The sequence below is a fragment of the Syngnathus acus genome, chromosome 4 (assembly GCF_901709675.1).
Source record: "Syngnathus acus chromosome 4, fSynAcu1.2, whole genome shotgun sequence".
NCBI classification, from domain to species: Eukaryota; Metazoa; Chordata; class Actinopteri; order Syngnathiformes; family Syngnathidae; genus Syngnathus; species Syngnathus acus.
Window position 1 is genome coordinate 4,914,678 of NC_051090.1, and position 21,165 is coordinate 4,935,842.

The 21,165-nt window shown below is 43.7% G+C and overlaps 3 protein-coding genes and 1 long non-coding RNA gene across 5 annotated transcripts; 3 read left to right on the plus strand and 1 right to left on the minus strand.

The window, feature by feature from the left end:
* Positions 1–282: 282 nt before the first annotated feature.
* Positions 283–3,784, plus strand: amh (anti-Mullerian hormone). 2 transcript variants are annotated; one of them, XM_037249079.1, is made up of 8 exons: positions 283–513; positions 616–728; positions 993–1,283; positions 1,376–1,545; positions 1,628–1,733; positions 1,845–1,935; positions 2,019–2,428; positions 2,499–3,784. In XM_037249079.1, exons 2-8 carry the CDS (start codon positions 617–619, stop codon positions 2,897–2,899), a joined length of 1,581 nt encoding a protein of 526 aa, XP_037104974.1. In that variant the 5' UTR covers positions 283–513; position 616; the 3' UTR covers positions 2,900–3,784. The 2 variants fall into 2 exon arrangements, with proteins under 2 accessions (XP_037104974.1, XP_037104973.1); XM_037249078.1 differs by having other exon boundaries at positions 283–728.
* On the minus strand, positions 3,198–4,123 carry LOC119121492. The gene is made up of 5 exons (XR_005097690.1): positions 3,971–4,123; positions 3,813–3,846; positions 3,595–3,729; positions 3,403–3,479; positions 3,198–3,323 (listed from the first exon to the last, which is right to left on the minus strand). It is a non-coding gene; the product is annotated as an uncharacterized LOC119121492 (long non-coding RNA).
* A 721-nt stretch (positions 4,124–4,844) lies between these two features.
* Positions 4,845–8,369, plus strand: oaz1a (ornithine decarboxylase antizyme 1a). Its single transcript, XM_037250000.1, is given in 6 exon segments — positions 4,845–5,049; positions 7,144–7,210; positions 7,212–7,298; positions 7,390–7,565; positions 7,704–7,789; positions 7,863–8,369. Coding segments are annotated over 6 exon segments (669 nt in total). The 5' UTR covers positions 4,845–4,930; the 3' UTR covers positions 7,997–8,369.
* Positions 8,370–10,174: 1,805 nt separating this feature from the next.
* Positions 10,175–12,435, plus strand: org (oogenesis-related gene). Its single transcript, XM_037250001.1, has 6 exons — positions 10,175–10,774; positions 10,858–10,932; positions 11,322–11,529; positions 11,842–11,993; positions 12,138–12,242; positions 12,332–12,435. The coding sequence occupies exons 1-5, from the start codon at positions 10,721–10,723 to the stop codon at positions 12,237–12,239; spliced, it is 591 nt and encodes a 196-aa protein (XP_037105896.1). The 5' UTR covers positions 10,175–10,720; the 3' UTR covers positions 12,240–12,242; positions 12,332–12,435.
* Positions 12,436–21,165: the final 8,730 nt, after the last annotated feature.

A 21,165-nucleotide genomic window follows, 5' to 3' on the forward strand; every position in this document is an offset into this window, starting at 1 on the left:
TGTGAGATCATCAACACCTCCAAAGGAACAATGTGGGCATTTTTAGGAACTAAGCATTTCAAACCACATTTACGAAAAATAATCTTTAGGGCTTCTATTAGAAAGCTAAAAGCCGACTAGAACAGAACTTTTTGGGAGGGTGGTGGTGTTTTTAATTGGGACATGTTTTTCATTATAAAAAATTTTTCACTATAATATACATTTTTCATTATAAAATAGAATATATTATAATTCTTATAAATATATTAAATATATATATATACAAATATATATTATAATTATTAATTATATATTTTATAATTATAAAATATTTAAGAAATAAGCATAATTCTTTGAAGTATTTTAAAATTTGAAGTGTAATGAATCTGAATAGATGTCTATTTTTTTTATTCTAGAAAGCTACAGTTGGCGAAAATAGCTGTCTGTCTACATCTTGTGTTCCCTTGTCCCATTGTAGGACACCTCCCATTCCCACAAGGACACGAGATCTTCCTATTTTGGCGAGGACAGGAGGTTTGTGGGAGAAAGAGAGAGAGAGAGCTCCCACCCTCTTGTTACCTCAACACTTGATAACACTTGGATGCACATGCTGATGGCAAAGTGTGTGTGTGACAGCATGTCCCTCTACGTCTTCCGCCGGTGTCTGATGATCCTCTGTTGGATGGGCTGCTGCTCCTGCGCGGTCCTGCCAGACTCTTATGGATTGCTGCCGGAAGCCACCATGACAGGTCAGACTCACGTGATACTTTGTTAGGTATACCTGCATCATCTTAAGTGTATATAAAAAGTCTACACACCCCTTTTCAAATCCCAGGTTTTTAGGATATTGGAAACAAATAAGACCAAGATATTCCATCATATCAAAATGATGTTTTTCACAATTGAAATTATTAAGTAAAAATCTTCTCAGGTAGCACCACTGCCCTCTTACCTGATTCATTGTCCTCGAGTTCCATTCAAGTTGCCTCAAAATTATTGTTTTGTATTTGTAGCTACAAAGAGGCCGGTGTCCGCCGAGGAGGCAGGAGAAAGGAGCCCGACCGTGTTGCCCACACGCTCCAGAGAAGCCTCCCTTGTCCCTCAGAGCAGCACAGCGTGCTTCCTGGAAGACGTGCTGGCCGCCTTGCGAGAGGCTCTCGAGGACGATGACCAGCTGACACCAGCCAGCGTTAACTTATTCGGCATGTGCGCGGCGTCTGGCGGTCTCGCAGTCTTGTTGGACCTGGCGAAGGGCGCAAAGAAGAAACAAGGAGGTGGACTGGAGCTCCTGCATCCCACTGAAGGTAATAAAAAAAAAAACTGCAGTCATCATAAAATGTTTATTAACTGAGTGGAGTCATATAAGTGAACACTTGTCAATATTTGCTCTCCTCAGTGTTTTTCGTGGAGGACGATGGGGAAGCACTGATGCTCAACCTTCGCATCCCGCAATCTACTTTGCTCCAAGACAAGTTGGTGCTGCTCTTGGCCTTGGAAAGTCCCATCAGTGGAGGCGAGTCAGACCAGATCACCTTCACCAGTCAATCTCTGCAGCCTAATGCACAGGTAGACCCCATTGCATTTGGGTAGAAGTTGTATGTCCACCATGTTTCTATTTTTTATTGATTTATTTTTTCATTTGTTGCAGATTGTGTGCATGTCAGAAAGAACGCAGTATATTCTCCTGACAGGTCCAGCATCCACGAGACAGCAAACATGGATGCTCTCCATTGACTCAAAAGACCCTAACATGAGTATGTCAATTTCTTTCTTTGTGATTTATCAAACCATGTCTTTTTAAAATTCATAAATAATAATGATACAATACAGAAGTTTTTTTTTCTGTGCTCTTGCTCATGCCCCAGAGAAAAGGATGAAAGAACTCCTTACAGGTGGAAATACAAGAAGAAGCAGGGTGACTCCAGTTCTTCTTTTCTCTCGTGAAGACGACATCAGGTTGTCCCCCCGCCCCCCTTCGTTTTGTTTAGCTCTTAAAATGCAAACCATGATTCTGAAGTGTCAATTTCATATGTCAAAAGCACCCAAATTTCTGGCTCATCCCAGCCGCTTTCCTTCCTGTGTGAGCTACGCCGCTTCCTGAGTGACACCCTCCCTCAAAATCGTCCTGACGCCGCTCCGCTGAAACTGGACTCCCTGCAGGCCCCGCCCCCCATCACGCTGGATCCCTCCGCCAGCGAGTCCGTACTGGCGGAACTTCTCAACTCGACGGCCCCTACCATCTTCTCCTTCACAGGCTCCACGTATCAAGTCCACCGGGGGGAGCTGGCAATGCCCCCAGGTTTACTTGACGAGCTCAGGCACGGTTTGGAGCAGAACCTTGTGCAGATCAAGGAGGTTCTACGAGACAGGGAGAATGGCCAAAGGGACATCAAGAGGCTCCAGAGACTCTGGGAACTCTGCGCCTTTCCCATGGTGGACCCAGCATCAGGTAATTTGACCCTCCCCATGAGCACATGATACAAACTTATAACTGCTGATGTCTCTTACCACCTCCGAAGGAGAAAGCCAGTACTGCGCCTTCCTGCTATTGAAGGCCATGAAGACGGTTGGTCACGAGATGTTGCCCCAACTGCGCGCCACCCGTGCGGAGCCCAGCCCCACAGCCAGGCAAGCCACGTGCCGCCTGACAAGCCTCACCGTGTCCCTGGAGCGTTTCCTGGTCGGCCCCAACACTGCCAACATCAACAACTGCCACGGCCGCTGCGCCTTCCCGCTGATGAACACCGTAAACCACGCCGTGTTGCTCAACTCGCATATCGAGAGCGGCAATATCAACGAGCGCTCGCCGTGCTGCGTGCCGGTCACTTATGAGGCCCTGGAGGTGGTGGACTTGAACAAGCACGGCACATTTTTTTTCACGCATCCGGATATGGTAGCAAAGCAGTGTGGTTGTCGCTAACGCTAATATACACAAGCTGGTGTGCAAAGATCCACTTAACTCACTTTCTTTTATTTACTGTATATGTATTTATTCACAAATGACACCCCTGGTGCATAAAGGAACATGTCGCACTCCACTCAATATATCTATAATATACTCTAATATAAATACATACAAGTAAGTCACATTTTAATCAATGATAGTATTAAGATGTCACAGTATTGTTTCACTGTCCTTTTTGCTAGGAAGTCTACAAAGTTAAAATCTCCATTTGTAGTCACTAAAACGCAGGGCCTTTTTAACCTTTTTCAACCGGAATGCATCATTGTTTAGCCGTTTTAGGTTTCAGGACCGCTTTACTCCCCATGGGCTTTTTCCGTCTCCTTATCGCTCCGAGTTCTTCTGATCCCCACCACGACATGAACTTGTCCCACAAGGAGATCTGGAAACATTGAAATGCTGTAAGTTCCATTTGTAGTTCCATAATGCTGCAATTCCGTATTTTATAAGCAGACCAATACCTGAGTTATTGAACCGTCTTGAATACTTCCGATGAAAGACCTTATCCCTGTCTCTTCTACAACCATGTCAACGGCATCTATGGAACATAAAAATATGTAACAAAACCTGCCATTTCTAACAGGGGTGTGTAGACTTTTTATATCCACTGTATAAACAATGCATGACTGTAATACTTCAAGTATGTTACCCACTGTGAAATTGATGGACCCCTGCACCCACAAGCAGCACGACCAGTGCCACCACAAGGCAGCGGTTCATAGTGAAGCCCTTCCAAGGATTTGAAGCCTCGTTCAGATTTTGGATGCACAAAATCCTGTCATAGGACACTGAACAAGACGCCATTCATATTAAACGATCTTAAAAGCAGCATGTGATATCAAACAGTAGACGGTTTCACGTCAAGTCTTACTTCTTAATGCTTGTTAGTGAACTTGTTGCTTAACCTGCAAATGAGATAGAATATTTGTAGCGCTTTGAGCACACGTGTCTTAAAATAGGCTGCTGCAGTAGTTTCAATGAAGAAAGTCTTGTTTTAAAAGTCACATGAGAGGAACTGGAGTAACATACCTTGTGTAAAAAGCCTGCAGTTGTGTGTCCACACACAGTACACTTGTTGCTTGGGACGACTGTTCTGCACAGGGAGGGCAGAGGTGGCAAACACACCCTGCTTGTTGGTACCTTGATTGACAGGCGCAGATGAGAACCCCGTTTACAAGGAGGAGGGGGGGGGGTCGTGAACAATGACACTATTTAGCCTCTAGGTGGAGACATTTTTCACCCGTAGACGTGTGCATAGTATGTATCGATGTCAATCAAACAAGAGAATCACACAGTAAATTTAATACGATGATTCTCAAGATAGCGTCCCTGAACAAATGGTGTTTCAATTCTTTCCAAAGTTGAGAGTTTTGTTTCTTCATAGGGAAAAAGGACAAATGTTTATAGTTGTATTGATGCGTTCATACTGTCAGGTGATGGAACTAAATTCCTATATTTATTATAATCTAAAACTAAGTTACTAAAACCTAAATTGAAAGGCAAAGACACACATTTTCAACAATAAACTAAAATAAACGAGAGTGCTTCTAAAATGAGCACTTTGTAAAATAAAATTAACTCTAAATATAATTATACAAAATTATACTTCAAAATAAAAAATTAAAGAAATAGAACCATTTTTAAAACTAGAACCAATATGAAAAATCCACAAATTGTTAAAAATGTTTGTTCTTTGTTTTTTTCTGGGGGCGGGTTAGTAATCAACGCTCAGTTCACCTTTTAAGACAAGTCAAACCTAAATAATTCGTCACGTATCATAAAAATAAATAGCTTGATGTTTATCGTCTGATGTGTTTGATGATGTTCTCCCTTTTTGCGGCTTGCATGAATGTGGTCACAAGACATCGGACACTCCCCCTCCGCTAAACCCAGCGGCATCAGCCTGTTGGCCGCCTGTCAGTACCCCAAAGCGGCCAGAGTAGAGGTGGGAGGACGAGCGAGCGGCACACCAGTGTGGACGCAGTCCGGATGGTTAAATCGAACCTACAAACGATTTTGAATAGTCACTGCTTTGCTAGAAAAAAAGAGAGACACTTATCCAACATGCCCGTCATCGAACAGACCAGTAATAAACCGGAAAGTGAAAGGTATGTTTTTTGTTTTTTTTGTGCATGTCGTCAAAGTTAAGCTAACGGGGCCTGGCGAAATGACGCCGTCTATTTCCTGGAGTGGCGCCACTCTACATCACAAATGTTAAAGCTCTATTGTAAAGTCTGACATAGGTCAAATCAATCGATTAAAAATAACAAACTCTGCCCTCACTTTAAAATTTAAATGTCTCATTTGAATATGATTCCCTAATGTGTTGACGTCAATGTCATGGCAATGCAAACAGCGTTAGCCTGTAGCTATAGCCTCAGTATGATTACGTCACAATACTGTTGTTTGGCCTTCTGTTATTCTGTTGATGTATTTTCATTTTGTTTATTAATTGTTCTGCCCGAGAAATATACAGACACGACTTGTATACAGACATGTTTCCCCCCCCCCACTGTGGTTAATCCCCTACAATGACCTGCTTGCTTATTTTGTACAGTATTTTTCCATTTGCCATGGAAGCTCATTAGCACACATTAAATCGCCGCCAGGGATTGATTTAATCTCTTTTTCAGCAGGAAGTTGATATAAGTGCATATCAAGTATCTGATGTTCTTATTGTCTTGTCCACTCGGTGTCAGGTGTTTTTGTCGTCATCCCGTTTTTTTTAATTGACGTGGTGGGGGGGTGATTGGAAAAATTTTATACCCAGGTATAATTTGCATTGGTCTGATCGTGTCCATGGATGTTGTCTTTATGGTTTTCGCGTTGTTGTGAAAGACTCTTTGGAAATTTCCACTGCACTGCGACTGCTTGGGGGAGGAGGAAGAAGAAGGAGGGAGGGGGTGATTTAGTGATGTCATATTAAAACATAGAGGCTTGTTATTCTTCTGTTGCACCCAGATCGTTTGTAAACACACCCTCATTTAATTCAGAGACTTGTGTGTCATGTTTTAACATGCAAACTAGCATAATAAATGCAATGCAAAAAGTAGAATTCAATTGTGTGATTGGAAAATGAGACTTTTGTAGCAGTCTTGTATGATCTCAGAAGCTTAAGCTGTCTAAACACTGTAAAAATAAATAAATATATACATGCATTTAAAATAAACTTGTGAATCCGAATTGGAATCTTGGCCCTGACCTGTAAAGGTTGCCCTATAACATTCTTAACTGTTATACAAGTGTTCGTATCCTTTGCGGCAAGTAATTCTCATTTGGATTTCACACCTCCGCTCCACATATAGCGCCCCGGCGTCATTTACGTAAGCGTGGACGAGACGCGGCGCTGCTTCTGTTCATCCGATAGCGTGCCAGCATTTAACAGCACACACGCATGCAGCGACACGCACAGTGCATTTGTACTTGCGTGTCACAGCTCCAGGCAGAAACATGGCTGCCGTTTGTCCTCTGTCGCCATTAAGGCCAAGTTTGTGCCTCCACGAAAGCAGGCTAATGATTAAACAAACAGCTGCTATTTGCTTGTGTCAGCAGTCAGATGATCATGTCCGCCATGCCAAAACACGCATTAAAAGGGTAAATTGTACTTGAAGGTCAATGGTAAAAAAAAAAAGTTTATTTTTATTGATTACTTTGCTGCCACACAATTGTAAATGCATTCATATTTTTTTTAAATGTACTTAAATATTTATTTATTTATCGGTCAATAAAATGACTGAATATACACAAAATATTGGACTAGAATATTACAAATGAAATCGTGTTAAAAATCCCAATCGTGCATAAAATCAATATTTTCATACATATAAATAAAAACATGCAATTTAATCAATACAATCCAAATAAAATGACTTTTTTTTTTAATTTTAGAAATATAAATACAATATAATACAACTTGAGCATGTTTTTGTGATGATTGTGCTAAAATGAGACGCTTAGTCAGAAGTTCCACAATGTGGTAACAAAAGCACTCCTTCCTTCCTGCCCGTCCAAAGTTCCTCATCACACTCACGATATGGTCACTCATTAAAGTTTCTCGCCACCGATGAGTTACTAGGCAGTCGAATTGGCTGCCAAGTTGGTTCTTTAAATAAGGAGGAGCGTGTTGTCGGGAAACACAACCTCTGGAGAACTTGCCCAGCACGCATGGCTCCGTGTTCACACGCACTGGTGTTTTTCCACAGTATCTCCAATCCCAGGAGGTGCTCCCGCTGTTGCAGTAACCCGTGTCCGGGGCCTCTGTGGTGCTCCTGATGCCCCTCACCCACCCCTGAAGATCCCAGGTGGGCGAGGGAATGACCAGCGGGATCGCAATCTTTCAGCTAAGCTATTCTATTCCGTAAGTGCTTCTCGTGTTTTTTCTATCTCTGGTTCTCCCGCATTTAGAAATGTATCCACGTTTGTTGTGGTCTTTTTTCCCCCTCGCTCAGGATGCTCAGTTGCTGGTTCTCGAAGAGCCCGCCCCCGCCAACAGCAGAGTGCGCTTCCTGCTCTTTGAGCCGCGCTTTTCCGACGGCAAGAAGTGCGTTTGGAGGGCGGCGCTCAAAGCCGGCAACCTCTACATTGAAATCCCCCCGGGAGCTTTGCCCGAGGGCAGCAAAGACAGGTCAGTTGGAAAATTGGAAACCTCGCATGTTTGTCCCTGGCCTTTCTCCACACACTGATTCATTTTCTCAATTAATAATAAAATGTGTCTTTTTGAGAGATGATGTCATTATGGCGCGTTTAACATTTGCACACCCAGTTTTGCTCTGGTGCTGGAGTTTGCCGAGGAGCAGCTGCAGGGCGAGCACGTGTTCATCTGTTTCCACAAGAGCCGTGACGATCGAGGTGAGGGATTAAGGCTTGTGGATTTCGCGCTGGACTCATGAGCTCATGTTTTGTTTTTGTTCTCCCTCCTCAGCATCCCTGCTGCGCACATTCAGTTTCCTGGGCTTTGAGATTGTGAGACCGGGCCATCCCCTCGTCCCCGCCCGCCCCGACGCTTTCTTCATGGCTTACAGCATCGAGCGAGACTCATCCTCTGATGACGACTAAAAAAAAAAAAATGCAGTCGCTCACTTTCCTTTCTCATCCACTTCAACGTATCGTAATCAAAGAGTGCATATAGGTCTCCTTTAGTACCCCCGTGTAACAGCGTTTTACTTTCTGTGACGTCTAGTGATGACTTCCTGCTCACCCCTTCATCATTACCATCCTCATCATCCGCACAGGCTGATATTTATGATTAAATTTGAAACCACCGTACTCCTCCAGATAGATTGGTTATCATTGTAATTGTGAGTTGATTCTCCTGTTATTGATTGTGTTGTTTTCTATGTGTGCATGATTTTCATTTGATGCTCTGATTCACTTGATAGAAATCTGCATGTTGAAACTGAACCGATTAAAAGTGCTCACGTTATACTCACCCAAGTCTCTTTTTTTTTTTTTTTTAACGTTTGCAGCCTCAGTATACGACAGAGTGCCGCTGCTAACGGTGGGACGTTATCTCGATCTGTAAGTAGGAGGCGTAACAGCAAACTAAATCCACCTGCACGTAGCACGGCAGCCAACACGATAAGATATGGCACACAAACGGACATGTAATGCTGCTATTATATCATCCTTCATGATTTGAATCATAATCTGGATTTATGAGCACTCCCACAATGAATAACGTGCAGTTATGAAATAGTAATACTATAGGTGGCCTTTGAAAAAATGGCCTGCCAAAAATAAGACATTAAAAAACATTTAAATGTTTCAGAGAAATGACAAGCCCTGTGCAATTTCCTCTTTTTGATTTATTGTTTAAAACTAATATATTGATAAATATTTTGGACTCGAATGTCACATATAAATGTGCGCAGATTGAAGTGAAGCCAGCTGCTCATTGCATGAAAAGAGAAATCCCTCCTTTGTCGCGAAACGACTGCGTCACGTACATAAACAAACAAACGTGGCGGTTGTTTATAAAGCCACTCATCTGGCCTGCTCTTGTCCTCGAGGCCTCCTTCAGACTCCTTGAGGCCCGGCGACAATGATGCCACGACAGCTGTGCGGCCGGCGCGGGAGCATCATTAGCGTCGGAGACCTTTCACTCCAGCCCTTCATATGTTAAAACCCACGCAAGTAAACAGAGGGCGCAATTTGTCATTTAAAAGGTAAACGTGGGCGGGAGAAAATATTACCATTAAATACTCACCATCTCTCTAAAAATAACCAACCATTAATGCTGAGATTACGTCATTGAACCTTAACGGCAACATTTTCCTAATGTATTAGGAATATTATTTTTAAATACACATCATGAGCTGAATGCTTGTCTTGTTTTCTTTCAATAGTGCACAATAACATTTGCCTGTCTCTCAGCATTCCAAATGTTTAAGTGACAAGTGAAGAGCTCAACAACAGTGCTGCTCAGATGATGCTGGTTTATTATTTTATTTGCCACAAGAATACCACCGGTGCAGTCAGTTAGTGGCAGAAGGGGATATGCTTCTTTATGGCCACACGGAGGCGCTGTTTGAGCTTGTCTTGTTTGTGTGAAGAGGCCGGAATCGAGTCAGTCCGCAAATCTGGCTTCATATCCGAGGCCGGGGTCTCCTTGTCTTTGTTGCCCCACCGCATCCCGGCCTGGCAGAGAAGCTCCTCCTCGTTGGCCATCTGAGGGCTCTGGCTCAAGGTGATGAACCCGTACGGGGTGGTCACCTTAGTGAGGTGGGGCAGGGAGAGCGCCGCCCTACTGGCCGGGTCTAAGCAGTGCTGAGCCTCCGTGGGGCACCGAGGGTAGGACGCCTCTCTCTGCAGGCGGGTCCTTCTGTGCTGCAACGGAACGGAGTCGCATCTCTCGGCCTTGCGCACCGACAGCTCCAATCGAGACCCCGACGATGACGAAGACGCGGAGGACTCGGTCCACTCGATGCCGGAACTCTGCGAGCCTTCCCAGCCTTCCTCGGGCTCTGTGTGAGTCTCCTGCATCCTGAGGCCGTTCTGCACCAGCAGGCTGGGGATGGTGAACTGCGGGATGCTGTCAGGGGTCAGGATGTTGGGGAAGATGTTCTCCCGGCTGGATCCCAAAGAGCAACCGAAGGATCTGGAGTGGCTCGTAGCCCAAAGGAGGGCACGCACGCCGGCGCTGCTATGCCTGCGCGACGCCGTGTAATCACCCGCCTCGACTTTGCTGCTGATGGCATCGATGCTGAACGTCCTCTTCACTGCGTCCCTCGCCATCTCTCTCAGGCTTTCTTTCCATTTCGCTGGCACAGACCACTCTTATATACTAGTCCCCCAGGCTTTTTTTATCGAACGCTTACGCAAATATGACGAAAGACGTCAACGGAAATGGTCGCCAATTAGGGAGCCTGCTATCAACAAAGAAAGCTTTTCTCGAAAGCTCTTCATATGCTAATGAGGTTCATAAATGGCTACAAGGATGAAGGATACTTTTTCTGTTTATTTTGAGGATCCAAGCATGAAACCTACCTATCTAAACATTTATCCATACATCTATCTATAAGTTTATCTATACATAACTTTCTGTTGGCTTTAATTAAAATGGCGCCTTTAACGTCACCATTTCCTGATAGGCTGACTTACGTCACTGTAGTTAATTGATGCCTTGTGCCGATTGGCTAACTTTGATTACAACCTGTGCGCCTGTGCCCAGTGATTGGTTGAACGCAAAACTCCTGAGGGTACATCTGTGCGTACTTGTGAGCTTTGGAAAGTACGGAGGGTTTTTTCTTTTTCGGTCTTCAGCGCGTTTGGCCCGCTAGTATGATGGCCGATGATTCCCGCAGTGACATAGTAGAGCTGGCCGAGAGTACCGAGGTAACGTAATGTTTCGTTTTTCTCCTGTTTGCTCCGCCGTTTTTGTGTGTGCTTGTTTTCCACTTGTTTATTCGTCTGGGCAGGGTTCTGTGGAGGTGAAGCGGTATGGGGTGCTTCGTTCCGTGCTGCGGGGGCTCTTCTGGCCCTTTGGCATCGTGGTACGTGCAGCCGAATAACCGATAATGGCATGGCATACTTTAACCCCCCGTTTGTTTTGTTTTTAGTTGCTTGAGCATTGTTACGTTTGCACGCACGTTTCCAATTTGCATTAAGATAGTATCCTGACGTTGCACAACCTCGCCCCGTTTTTTTTTTTTTTTTTCGAAGACGTCTTTTTTGTTTCCACTTCATGAGGTCTATGCAGACGAGGTTTCTTCATCACGACTTATCAAAGATTTTTCAACTTTCATCTTGCTTTCACTAAATTTGCCAACATCTCTTTTGTTTGTTGAATTATGGTAAAGCAACTTTTATTATTTATTTTCACTTGGCTTAATAAAACCATTGGAACATTTTATGAATTGTTTTAAAATCTGTGTCTTTGCAGGTCCATGCATATCATGGCTTTTGGTGGGTGCTGGGCTTCAGGCAACCCAAGCAGCAGCAGCAGGATTTAGCCAGTCTGCGTCCGTCCCGCAGCATTCGCAAGCGCCTTAACCCGCTCACACGGCTGCTGCTCAACATCTTGCCCCGCTGGCTGCATCGTGCACTGGGCTACCCTAAGTCCACTGATATTGGCTGCTCCCTTGCTCAAGGTATCTAAAAATATTCAGCTCAATCAGTGTAATTTCTAAAGGCAAAATGAGATTATGGCTCCAATTTTTAAAGTAAAAGCAATAGCTGGCTTGTTCCTGTTGAGTGGAAATTTCTAACCTGATGTTTTTCTTAGATTTACCTGCCCACCAATTCACCCTCAGAATTGAGTAACTACAAATGATGTCTTAAGTGCACACTTAAAGAAAATGTGTGTAAATTGCAGATTTATTTGTGGATCTGAAAAGTAAAAATTGCAGATATACAGGGTAATTCAAGAAGCTTTGATTCTAAATAAGACTCATTCCTGACAGAAATAAAAGTCTCGCCCACAAAACCTTGTGGGAAGGGCAGCAAGAGGAAACAGGATGACTTGGAGTATGAGAATGAGGAGGCCCACCACTGGGTGGACGCCCTCACGCATGAGCTTGTTGACGAAGACCCAGAGAACGATCCCGACTATGAGGTTAGTCTTTTTTGACGTTTGAATCATTTGGGTGATATACCGCCATTTTGGGTGGGGCCGTTTCGGAGATGAGGTTTGAGGTTTTGTCGCATAGTGTAAACGGCCGTTGATCAACATTGCTGTTGGTCGTTGACATTTCTCCAGCCTAGTTCTGTCGAGGCAGACAGTGAAGAGTTGTCCTCTCACAACAGCACGGAGAGCGACATTGAAGTGCATGACGATTTGGTCGTTATTGAAGATGTGTAAACGGTGAGATCATTTGACATGTTGGTAACTTGAAGTAGAATACCACCCTAATGCTTTTTTTTTTTTTTTTCTTCCCTATTTTGAACTTTCAGGGTGTTCAGCAGCACTCGCCTTAATGGTTTCGCCCTGGCCCGCTTTAACATGTTTTGTATATTAGTGTCATTTTCTAAGTCACAATAAAACTTATTTGAATTTATCATTGGCTTGGTTTTGTTTTCTTTATTGTACCCCGAAATGGAAGGGTTGACGTTCTCCTAAAACATTGGCTGCAATGCCTGCTTCCACTTTAATCCATGAAGGTCGTAAGCTTGGCTGACATTTTCCTCATTCCTCATTTCATGAGCCGGTCCCATCTGTCCTGCAGGAACTGCTGTGTGCATGCTCCGCCACTAGATGGCAGTGAACTCTTTAATTTATCCCAACAAATGGTCGCCATGAGCATCTTTGAGTCTAGTTTACTGTCCATCTTGCACATGCAGTGTGATTTGAATAAAAAAACGTAGCTTTAAGTTGTATTTTACGGAACTGATTTTTACCTCTTGGCTGTATTTTGACATTTAATGGAACTGATACCATACGGCTCTCCAATTGTCAACATATTCAGATGTACCTCTTGACCATCTGCGGTCTCCTGTGCCGAGCTGTATTTACAGTGAGTAGGTGGAAGGATCAGCATAAGGGCTCGGCGAACATCTTTACGTTGGAGGCAGCGTTACTATCTGTACTGCAGATGAATCGTCATTCCAGAGTTTCTTCTGTACACTTGAGCTGTACCAGAGAGGTCGGAGGAAGCTTCCGAGCTGAGCCACTCTAATCCGGCATGCTTAATGGGGAACTCTACGCAGTATTTCAAGTTCCGCTATGCTTGGGAGTGTGACTAAGCTTAAGAAATTAGCAGCTCCTTAGCATCGTTTAACCTTGAGGTTTTTTTTTTTTTTAATGGGGGTGAGCCTAGATATTTATTTCTTAAATATACTTTTAGGCAAAACACTTTTTCTCCCGTCATCCTCCTATGGATTAATAATCTGCACAACAGGAATCCCATAACCAATATATGTTCCAATACTAGTTATGGCTTACTGAAGTATATTTGCACCCAAGTTGAACTTAACCTCAGGCTATTGAAACCGGCAACTTTTTGACTCTTCAGTCTTCACAGATGTTTTCTTATTTTCTGAAGTTGAGGTTTAAAGGAAGCAGTCACCCTCCCCCGAGTGGCATAATGTAGTGTGTGCGGATCCAGCAAAGGCACAGAGTAACCTCTGGGGGCCTTCTGGAACTGTCAGAAGCCATTTCAAGGTTAGCCTGCTCCGTTGAGACACTCGCTGACCTCCATCTCTCCTGTTTGTAGCCAGCTGGAGGGCACTTTTTAACGCCAAACTTTTGTTGTTTTTCTTCCTAAGTCCTTTTTTTTAAACTGCAAGGTGACGACAGCGTCTGGTGGTGGGGCTGTAAATGGAACGCTTGGCCTCAGGTGAGCCATTAAGGAGAGCCAGTTTAGAGTTTGCCGTGTTTTGAAAAAGACGCCGAGTGATTTGGTTAGGAGGTAGCGGGAATGCGGCACCTTGAGGAAAAAAAATTAATTCGCTCTTTCACTCTCACAGTATACGCGCAGTTGCACCACGAGATCTTTCTGCCAACCTGAATGAATGACGGCAGGTGCCGACTTTTAGCCCCAGGCTAATATCTGCAACATGTGGCACTTTCTCATCAGCCAGCTGAAGAACCTGCCCCTGTACTAGTGCGCATGCACACGCACGCTTGACTTCACAGTCCGCCTACTCGAAGCTCGTTCAGCGTGTGTCCCTTTACCTCCAGCCTGATTACCAGCTGGCCCTGCACATCCGGAGCATCCATCATTCTCTGGAGTAGGGGGGGAAAAAAGACATTTTAGTCTGTTTTGCTCTCTCCCATTGGAGTTGAGTCTATAAAGTTTAGCCCTACTGTGGTTTTTCGAGATTATTGTTTCCGTTTGTCCGTTGTTTTTTTCTAGTATTTGAGACAAGTGATGTACGATGGCAATGACCGCTGGCTCCCTTCACGATAGTTTGCCAGATAGGAGGCAATTCTTCAAAAAGGGGCTTTAAAAACTGTTTAAGCATCATTTGAAGTTCATGGTCTTAACTACAACAGCAACTTTTCACCAAATGACTTTCCTTTACTGATGTGTTAGCTTAATGCTAACACACAATGCAAAACACCACACTTTGGATTCACAGAAAGTGAGCAACTCTCGCAAACTGGTCGTTTTTATGCATGCCCTCACCCCTCCCACCGCAAATCTATTCGGGCGTTTATGATTCTATTCCGAGGCTGACCGTTAACGACACGCCAGGGAGGCCGGGGAGGCGGCCGCGAACAAGGACATCGTGAGATTTTAAATGTTTATTTATAAGTGAGAAGCAACTTTTATTAGACGTGTTTGGACGATTTAAGGCCGTGCTGACAGCGGTTTAATAGAGCAATCTGCTCCACATGATTGATTAATCGTCTGTCTTGACATGAGGTGAAGCAGCATGTGGCTTCATTTAGCAAAAGGCTATTTTGCCCGCCTTGATCCAATTCTTTTGCAATACTCTTGGAAATATTAATAGTAAAGGAGAGCTAATCATGGATTTATTAAAACATGCAAAATTGGACTCGCTGCTTTTGTTATTGTAATGTTTTAAACCCAGAGGAGACGGCTTGTTGCTGCAATTAAAGCCACCGCAAATGATAGAAGTAGGGCATTAAATGCAAACGCAAGGCAATAAAGGAAGAAAAGAATACATCAAATTGGGAGAGTCGCATAAAAGTAACGCCGATTAATAAACGATTCTCTGGTTATCTCACTGTCTGAAATCTGAATCCGCGAATAGTCAAGCTTGTGAAAGTGGAGGTTCACCTCCACTTCCCGACCTTTATCATCCTCCTGAATCTTCATTGCTCAGCTCTTTTTCAGGCCAAACATTGACTCTATCGGCTGACTTAACACATTTGTTTGACCTGTTCCGAAAGCTCTCATCTTCTTTCAAGGATTGAACAAGGGAACAGGTAAGCTAGCCCTTGCATGATCCCCAGCGAAGTGCTGCTAAGCAACCAGTCTTTTTAGGATGGAGGCCTCATTTTAGTTTAGTTTAATATTTTTTGGGGGCTCAGACAGATTTGTATCTTTCATCTTGTTTCATCACATGACGCCCTCATTAGCATGCAGCAAATTACCTCTGCCAAGCAGGAAAGCGCAAAGGCGCCGTTGTTGTGATTGTCTTGTGTTTGCCAGATGAGGCAAAAGCTATTTTCACAATACTGACATTTTGTGGTGCCGCTCCGACGAAAAAGGTAGCGAGGCAAGAGAAATTTATTTGCTGTTTTCCGCGCCTTGCGAAAATTGCACGCTAAATCGACTCAGTTTGAAATGTTATTGCCTCACCCCGAGGAAGTGTTTCATTGCTACCCAAAATCTTATTGTTGATGTTTTTTAATTTGATATCTCCTCTCTATATTTCCAAAGACATATGTTTTGTACTCTTCATCACAGCAGAATGTTTTTAGGGCAATTTGAGATGATTAGCCTCGTCCTAAAATCCTCCACAAGTTACCGCATCCGCCCTCTCGCTCTAATTATCAGCTGTCTAATTAGCGGCCATGTTACGTCTGTTTATTACTCCAGAGGAGTTTTTGCTTGTTGGGATGTTGTTTGCTTGCTTTTGCTACACAATGTAGGCCAGAGACATGAAAGGATGTGATGTTTAAGACTCACAAAACAACCGCGCGCATCCGCTGGATGTTTTCGAGGCTCTTTTGGGATGTGGTTTTCTCTGTTGTCTTAACTCCAGCTTTTCATTTTGTAATGCTCGGTTGCCCCGCAGCTCTGCGTCATCTGCGACTTTCTGTCAACGGCCCAACTGTTAAATGAGTGTGAGCAGCAGTAGAGGCGATGTTAGTTCTTTGATTTCTAATTTTCCAGGTTTGGAACAGACAAAACGCATCACTATGACCTGAATGTTTTTATCTATAGCCTTGTGATATTAAACATTATTTTGGCAATATTATATTGGGCAGCCAGTTCAATTTCCTGTTCTACGCTTGTTATACTTTTTTTCTTTTCTAAACCATCGCAAATATACTTTTGTGGTGGTTTAAAAAAATCTTAAGAGGAAAAACAAAGCCCCAAAAAAACAGCTCCTACTGTCAAAGCTTACGCATAAGAAAGTTGATATTCAATTCACCCTATTTTTTTTATTTTGGCCCACATACAGTCAAATCCCAGACTTGCATATTTCAAATGCCCAGTGGCGCTATTTCCATCTTTTCACCCAGCAGTGCTTGTTCAGCTCAATTCAAAGGTGCATTCCATTCAAGGCAATTCATCCTTATTTATAAAAGCGCCGGCTCGCGGCTGAGGATTAAACTGTCACCATCATTCAGGTCAAGTTTGAAGTCAATATTATTTATATAGCTCCGATTCACAATAGAAGCTACTTGAAGACGCTACTTAGACATGAAAGAGAACCAAACGGCTCTAGCATGAGCAGAGAAGAGGAAAAAAATTCCCTGTGAGGAAGAAATCTCAAGCAGAACCCAAACTCCGCTCTTGAAACAGCATCTTTGTCTATAAATGGTTCATTATTTGCCAGGCTGCCGCTTTTTGTAAAGTGCCAAGTTCACGTCCAATCATATCTGGAGCCACTATCTCCAAACTGTCCAAGCACTCCGGCTTGATGGTTCAGGGCAATCCATAACTGTTGCGTAGCTCATTTGGTTCAGACATCCACTGGCGATCGGCGGGCAAACAGGAAATGAAACGAGAGAGAGGCCACGAGGATGACGGCGAGGTGGTCATATCTTGCGGCGGGCCGGCAAGGAGAACATTTCCGCCGTTGTCACATATTTCCTACGGGTATCTGGAGACGTTTATTAACTTTTCATTTTGGCGACACTGACTGTGTGCTCTCGCTTCTTCAGCGGCGCTGTGATCGATTCAAGCGTGCTAGGCCGTAGAGGGCACGTAGTGTATGTGTGTGTGGGTCTGAAGATGAGCTTCAGCCAAGCTTTGTTGTGTTTATCATTTGGAGTTGACTCAGGAAAAAGATTTCAGTGGGCAGAAGCTTGTTTGGGGCCAGCGAGGACTCCTCAAAATTGACCCATGGTGAGCAATAGAGCGCTTTGCGGCTTTATTGATTGAGCTTAGCTGGCTGAGGCGCGAGCTTTATTCCAACGTCCTTACATTGGATAACAACGCTGACCTCCGCCACGGGTTTAACATGCGTCGGCTGCTAAATGGGTGACGGAACGGAGTTGAAGTTGGAGCCGAATAGCTGGAACGAGATTAAATTTCACAGCTAGAATTTCAGTCTGGTCGTCCTTGACGTTAGATTCCCTCGTCTGCGGCCCCTTCTCAAGGTTTCATTTTTTTCCCAAGATCGGTGATGTTAATATTTGTCAACTGTGGGCATGTTTGAGACTTTTTTGTGATTCAGGGCTAAATAAATAAATTTAACTTGAGTAGTTGTGACACAGGCCGAAGCATTTCAACAGAAATGTTCAATACAATTTTCTGTGATAATATTAAGAGCCTGTCAAATGTGGAAAATCCTTAACGAGGCTTGGTTTCACATCACTGCTTCTACATACACGACGCCAACTTCAATCAAAACTGATTTGACAGTAATATGTTGGAACAATATTTTTTTAAAGCGTTCATCCAAGCGGTCATTTTTGGCGGGTTCTCAAACTAATCTAAGACTACTGACCTATCGTAAAACATTCCGGAATAAAATCACGTAACTACTGCAGACAGGACAATGTAAAAAAAAAAATGAAATGAAAAATGAGCAAACCCACGCAGAAGATGAGGTAAAAATAGTGAAGCGAGTAGCCCGGAGCACCTTGAAATGCTGCGAAAGGGAAGACAATAGATTTTTGTCTTGCTCAAATGTATTCATGCACCAAACAATGCTGACTCCCACAAAATGTGCAACGGGATGTGGATAAATGCAGGGAATTTAAATTGTAATCCAACGACCCCCAGACAGTTTTGCAGGGGCGGAGCTACGTGGTTGCCTTGCCACTCTCCGTCCACCCGCACATTTAGGGGAAGATTTTGAATTGCTCTCAATCATAGACCACCCATCATTTTCCACTCTGTAATCCTGCCCTCACATGACCCCCCATGCCCAAGCCCATCTCCCTCGGGCCTCCTGACATTTGCTCGGGAGGCCATGGCCAGCTTAACTGGAGCGGCCACCCATCCTAATCGGCTCTCCTGGCCCGCGCTGTAAACGAGCTTACAGAAAAGTGGAGCAGTGGTCAGCCAAAAAAAAAAAAAAAGAAAGATATTTGGGGATTGGTGCTTTGTGTTACGGAGATGCTGGGCTGAACTGAATAGTTTCCTAATCTGCATATAAATAAAGAAGCCCTGGATGTATCATTTGCAGCGCTGCATTGTGTCGTTAAGCTTATGGAAGAATTTGAGCCGAGCCATTCCAATTTCTCGCTGTCACCGGGGCCACATACAAGTCTTGCTTTTGTGTGCAAGTTATTGCTTTTTATTGTATAGCGCTACCTCCAAGGTCTAATGTCCCAAAACTCATAACATTTGGGATTTTTTTTTTTTTTAAATGTACGATTTTTGTGTAGTATCATTCTTTCCCTCGAGAACAGGGGAGGGCAAACTTTAGCTTACAAGGGCCACGCTTGATTTTTAAAATGGATAGATGGGTCATATTTTTTAAATAAAATGTATTACTTTTTAATGTACAATTATAAATTTTTAATTAAATAATTGTTCTTCTCTGTCTAGCTTTTTAACTGATATTTGAACACGGGCGTACATTATATTCTTTATCCTCTGCAAAGAACGGCTATTACCGCTAATTTTGACATGGATATGTCTGTATTATACCGCCCCCAGGTGGCCAAGTTACATACACACACAAGGAGTAGCAGAATGTCCACTGAATAGAAACATTAGATTGTTTACATTCTAATTCATGATATCACTAATGTATATTTTTAATGATGTAGCCGTTTAAAAAAAAAAAAAATCTTTAAGGGAACGCTTAAAATCGCTTCCTAATCCACCCACAGTGCTCTCCTCAGCCCCCATCCGGATACAACGTGGGAGGCTATTATATGCACTCTCATCTGATAACACACAAGCTCATCATAGAATAAGAGTAGCCCATAAGTGTTATCAAAGCTCGCAATGAAGTGAGCGAGATGTTTTATCTCCTCGCCGCATGTGAGCCTGCAGCATATTGCTCATGTGAAAAAAAAAAAGGAGACAAAATGCTTCTTTTGTTCAAAGTCCATCTTGTTCCCAATATAAACAAAAGCTCAGATGACACATTTTGGGTGCTGTAAATTATAGTACCGATTATCTTTTCTTTCGGACGAGCTTTTCTTCCACTCTGAATGGCAAACAGGAATCCCGCCGAACAGTTTGCATGCTCCATCTGTGTGTTTGCGTGCAAAAGCGCAAATGAACATCTAATTTACTGCCTGCGTGTCATGCTTGACCTCACCCCCCGGATAGCACCGAAATAAAAGCGCAAAAGGATATTTAGGCTTTTTTTCCCCCCCTCCTCGTAAGTCCTCGCAAGCTTTTACAAGCTTTACAGTATGGCCGTCACACATCGGTGTATTTTTCTGAATTGACAAGATCTTAGCCGTTACTGCTGCTGACACTAAGCAATTTGGAGTCACTCCCTCTGTGCTAGCGGTGCACAAAGGTGGAAATGAGTCGCAGCATCAGCACCGCTCGCTTAATCCTGCCCTCAATGCCTCATGGCCGCGTCGTCTTTATTTACCCCTGACAGCCTCAAACTGTGATCACGTTTTCCACACTAGCTTGCCCAGTCAAGTGAATGTTTTTTTTTTTTTCCCCCTCCCATCCTTCAGGGGGTCATCAGTAGCTGACCCCGCTGTTGTTTTGGTTTCTCAGTGGAACAAACGATCTGTTTGTTGAGACGGAGGAGGCATTGAGAGATGGAGTGGATTTGAAATTGGATTAGGACAAGAGGTGGATTAATCAAAGCCACCACTGGGTGACAACTTGGCCAACTTGGTCATTTCCTTTTGATTCCTGCGAGCCAGATCAATACGACACTTTTTGTTCCCGCTAACGTCTCCAACTAAAGCACTAGCTTAAATACTCAATGGGATAATCCATTTTATTTAAATACGTCAATAATATGACTATAAATTGACTCTTGTCTCCTCATAAGAATCGGAGTCATTATAAAAATGTGGCAGAAGTTTGCAAAAGAATTACCACATGGTTGACATTGATAGGAAGGACCAAAAGGATTTTTGTCAACGCATCCACACAACACACATGTAAAGGTCACCAAGACCTTAAATCCCCAAAATGAGCCAAAAATAAAATCAATACATCCATCCCGTAAGAGCAGTAGTTAAATATACATCCGCTTCATTCCCAGCAGAGAGCAGCTTAAAGTGGCACATGTCCCAAACGCATTCTTAGGAGGATAACACAAAGCCCACCTAAAGCCAACCCACTGCGGCCAGTCCAAGTCGCGAGGCGCTCGCTCGCTCGCTCGCTTGCCCCGCCCCTGCCCTGTCGCTGTGGGCAGCACATCCAGCGCTTGGCTGCACTTGCAAACGCTCATTAGCAGGCGCAGTAGTACACAAGGCGCCAAGCGGGGAGGATCATGGGAACCCAAATCCATGCCAACCCATCCACACAGCATCCTTGGATCTTTTGAGGTGTCCTTGAAAAACAAAATTAGTAGTAAAAGTTGTTGACTCCACTATGTTGTTGAGCAAAGCACCCAACAAAGCTTCTGGTAATCCCAACCATATATCTGAACGATATTGTCAATTTTGAAACGCTCCTGTTTTGATTAGAAGAGCTCAGTGTGTCTCTTTGGACATATGTGTGTATGTCGAGTCTGCCCAGGGGAGGGAGGGGGGGCAGTGTAAT

Bases quoted from the DNA above. Each gene is read 5' to 3' on its own strand.
- org (XM_037250001.1), top strand. From the start codon at position 10,721: ATGATGGCCGATGATTCCCGCAGTGACATAGTAGAGCTGGCCGAGAGT. The intron at 10,775-10,857 runs GTAACGTAATGT...TCGTCTGGGCAG, and splicing joins AGCTGGCCGAGAGTACCGAG to GGTTCTGTGGAGGTGAAGCG. The intron at 11,994-12,137 runs GTTAGTCTTTTT...ACATTTCTCCAG, and splicing joins AGAACGATCCCGACTATGAG to CCTAGTTCTGTCGAGGCAGA.
- amh (XM_037249078.1), top strand. From the start codon at position 581: ATGCACATGCTGATGGCAAAGTGTGTGTGTGACAGCATGTCCCTCTAC. The intron at 1,734-1,844 runs GTATGTCAATTT...CTCATGCCCCAG, and splicing joins CTCAAAAGACCCTAACATGA to AGAAAAGGATGAAAGAACTC. The intron at 2,429-2,498 runs GTAATTTGACCC...CCACCTCCGAAG, and splicing joins CATGGTGGACCCAGCATCAG to GAGAAAGCCAGTACTGCGCC.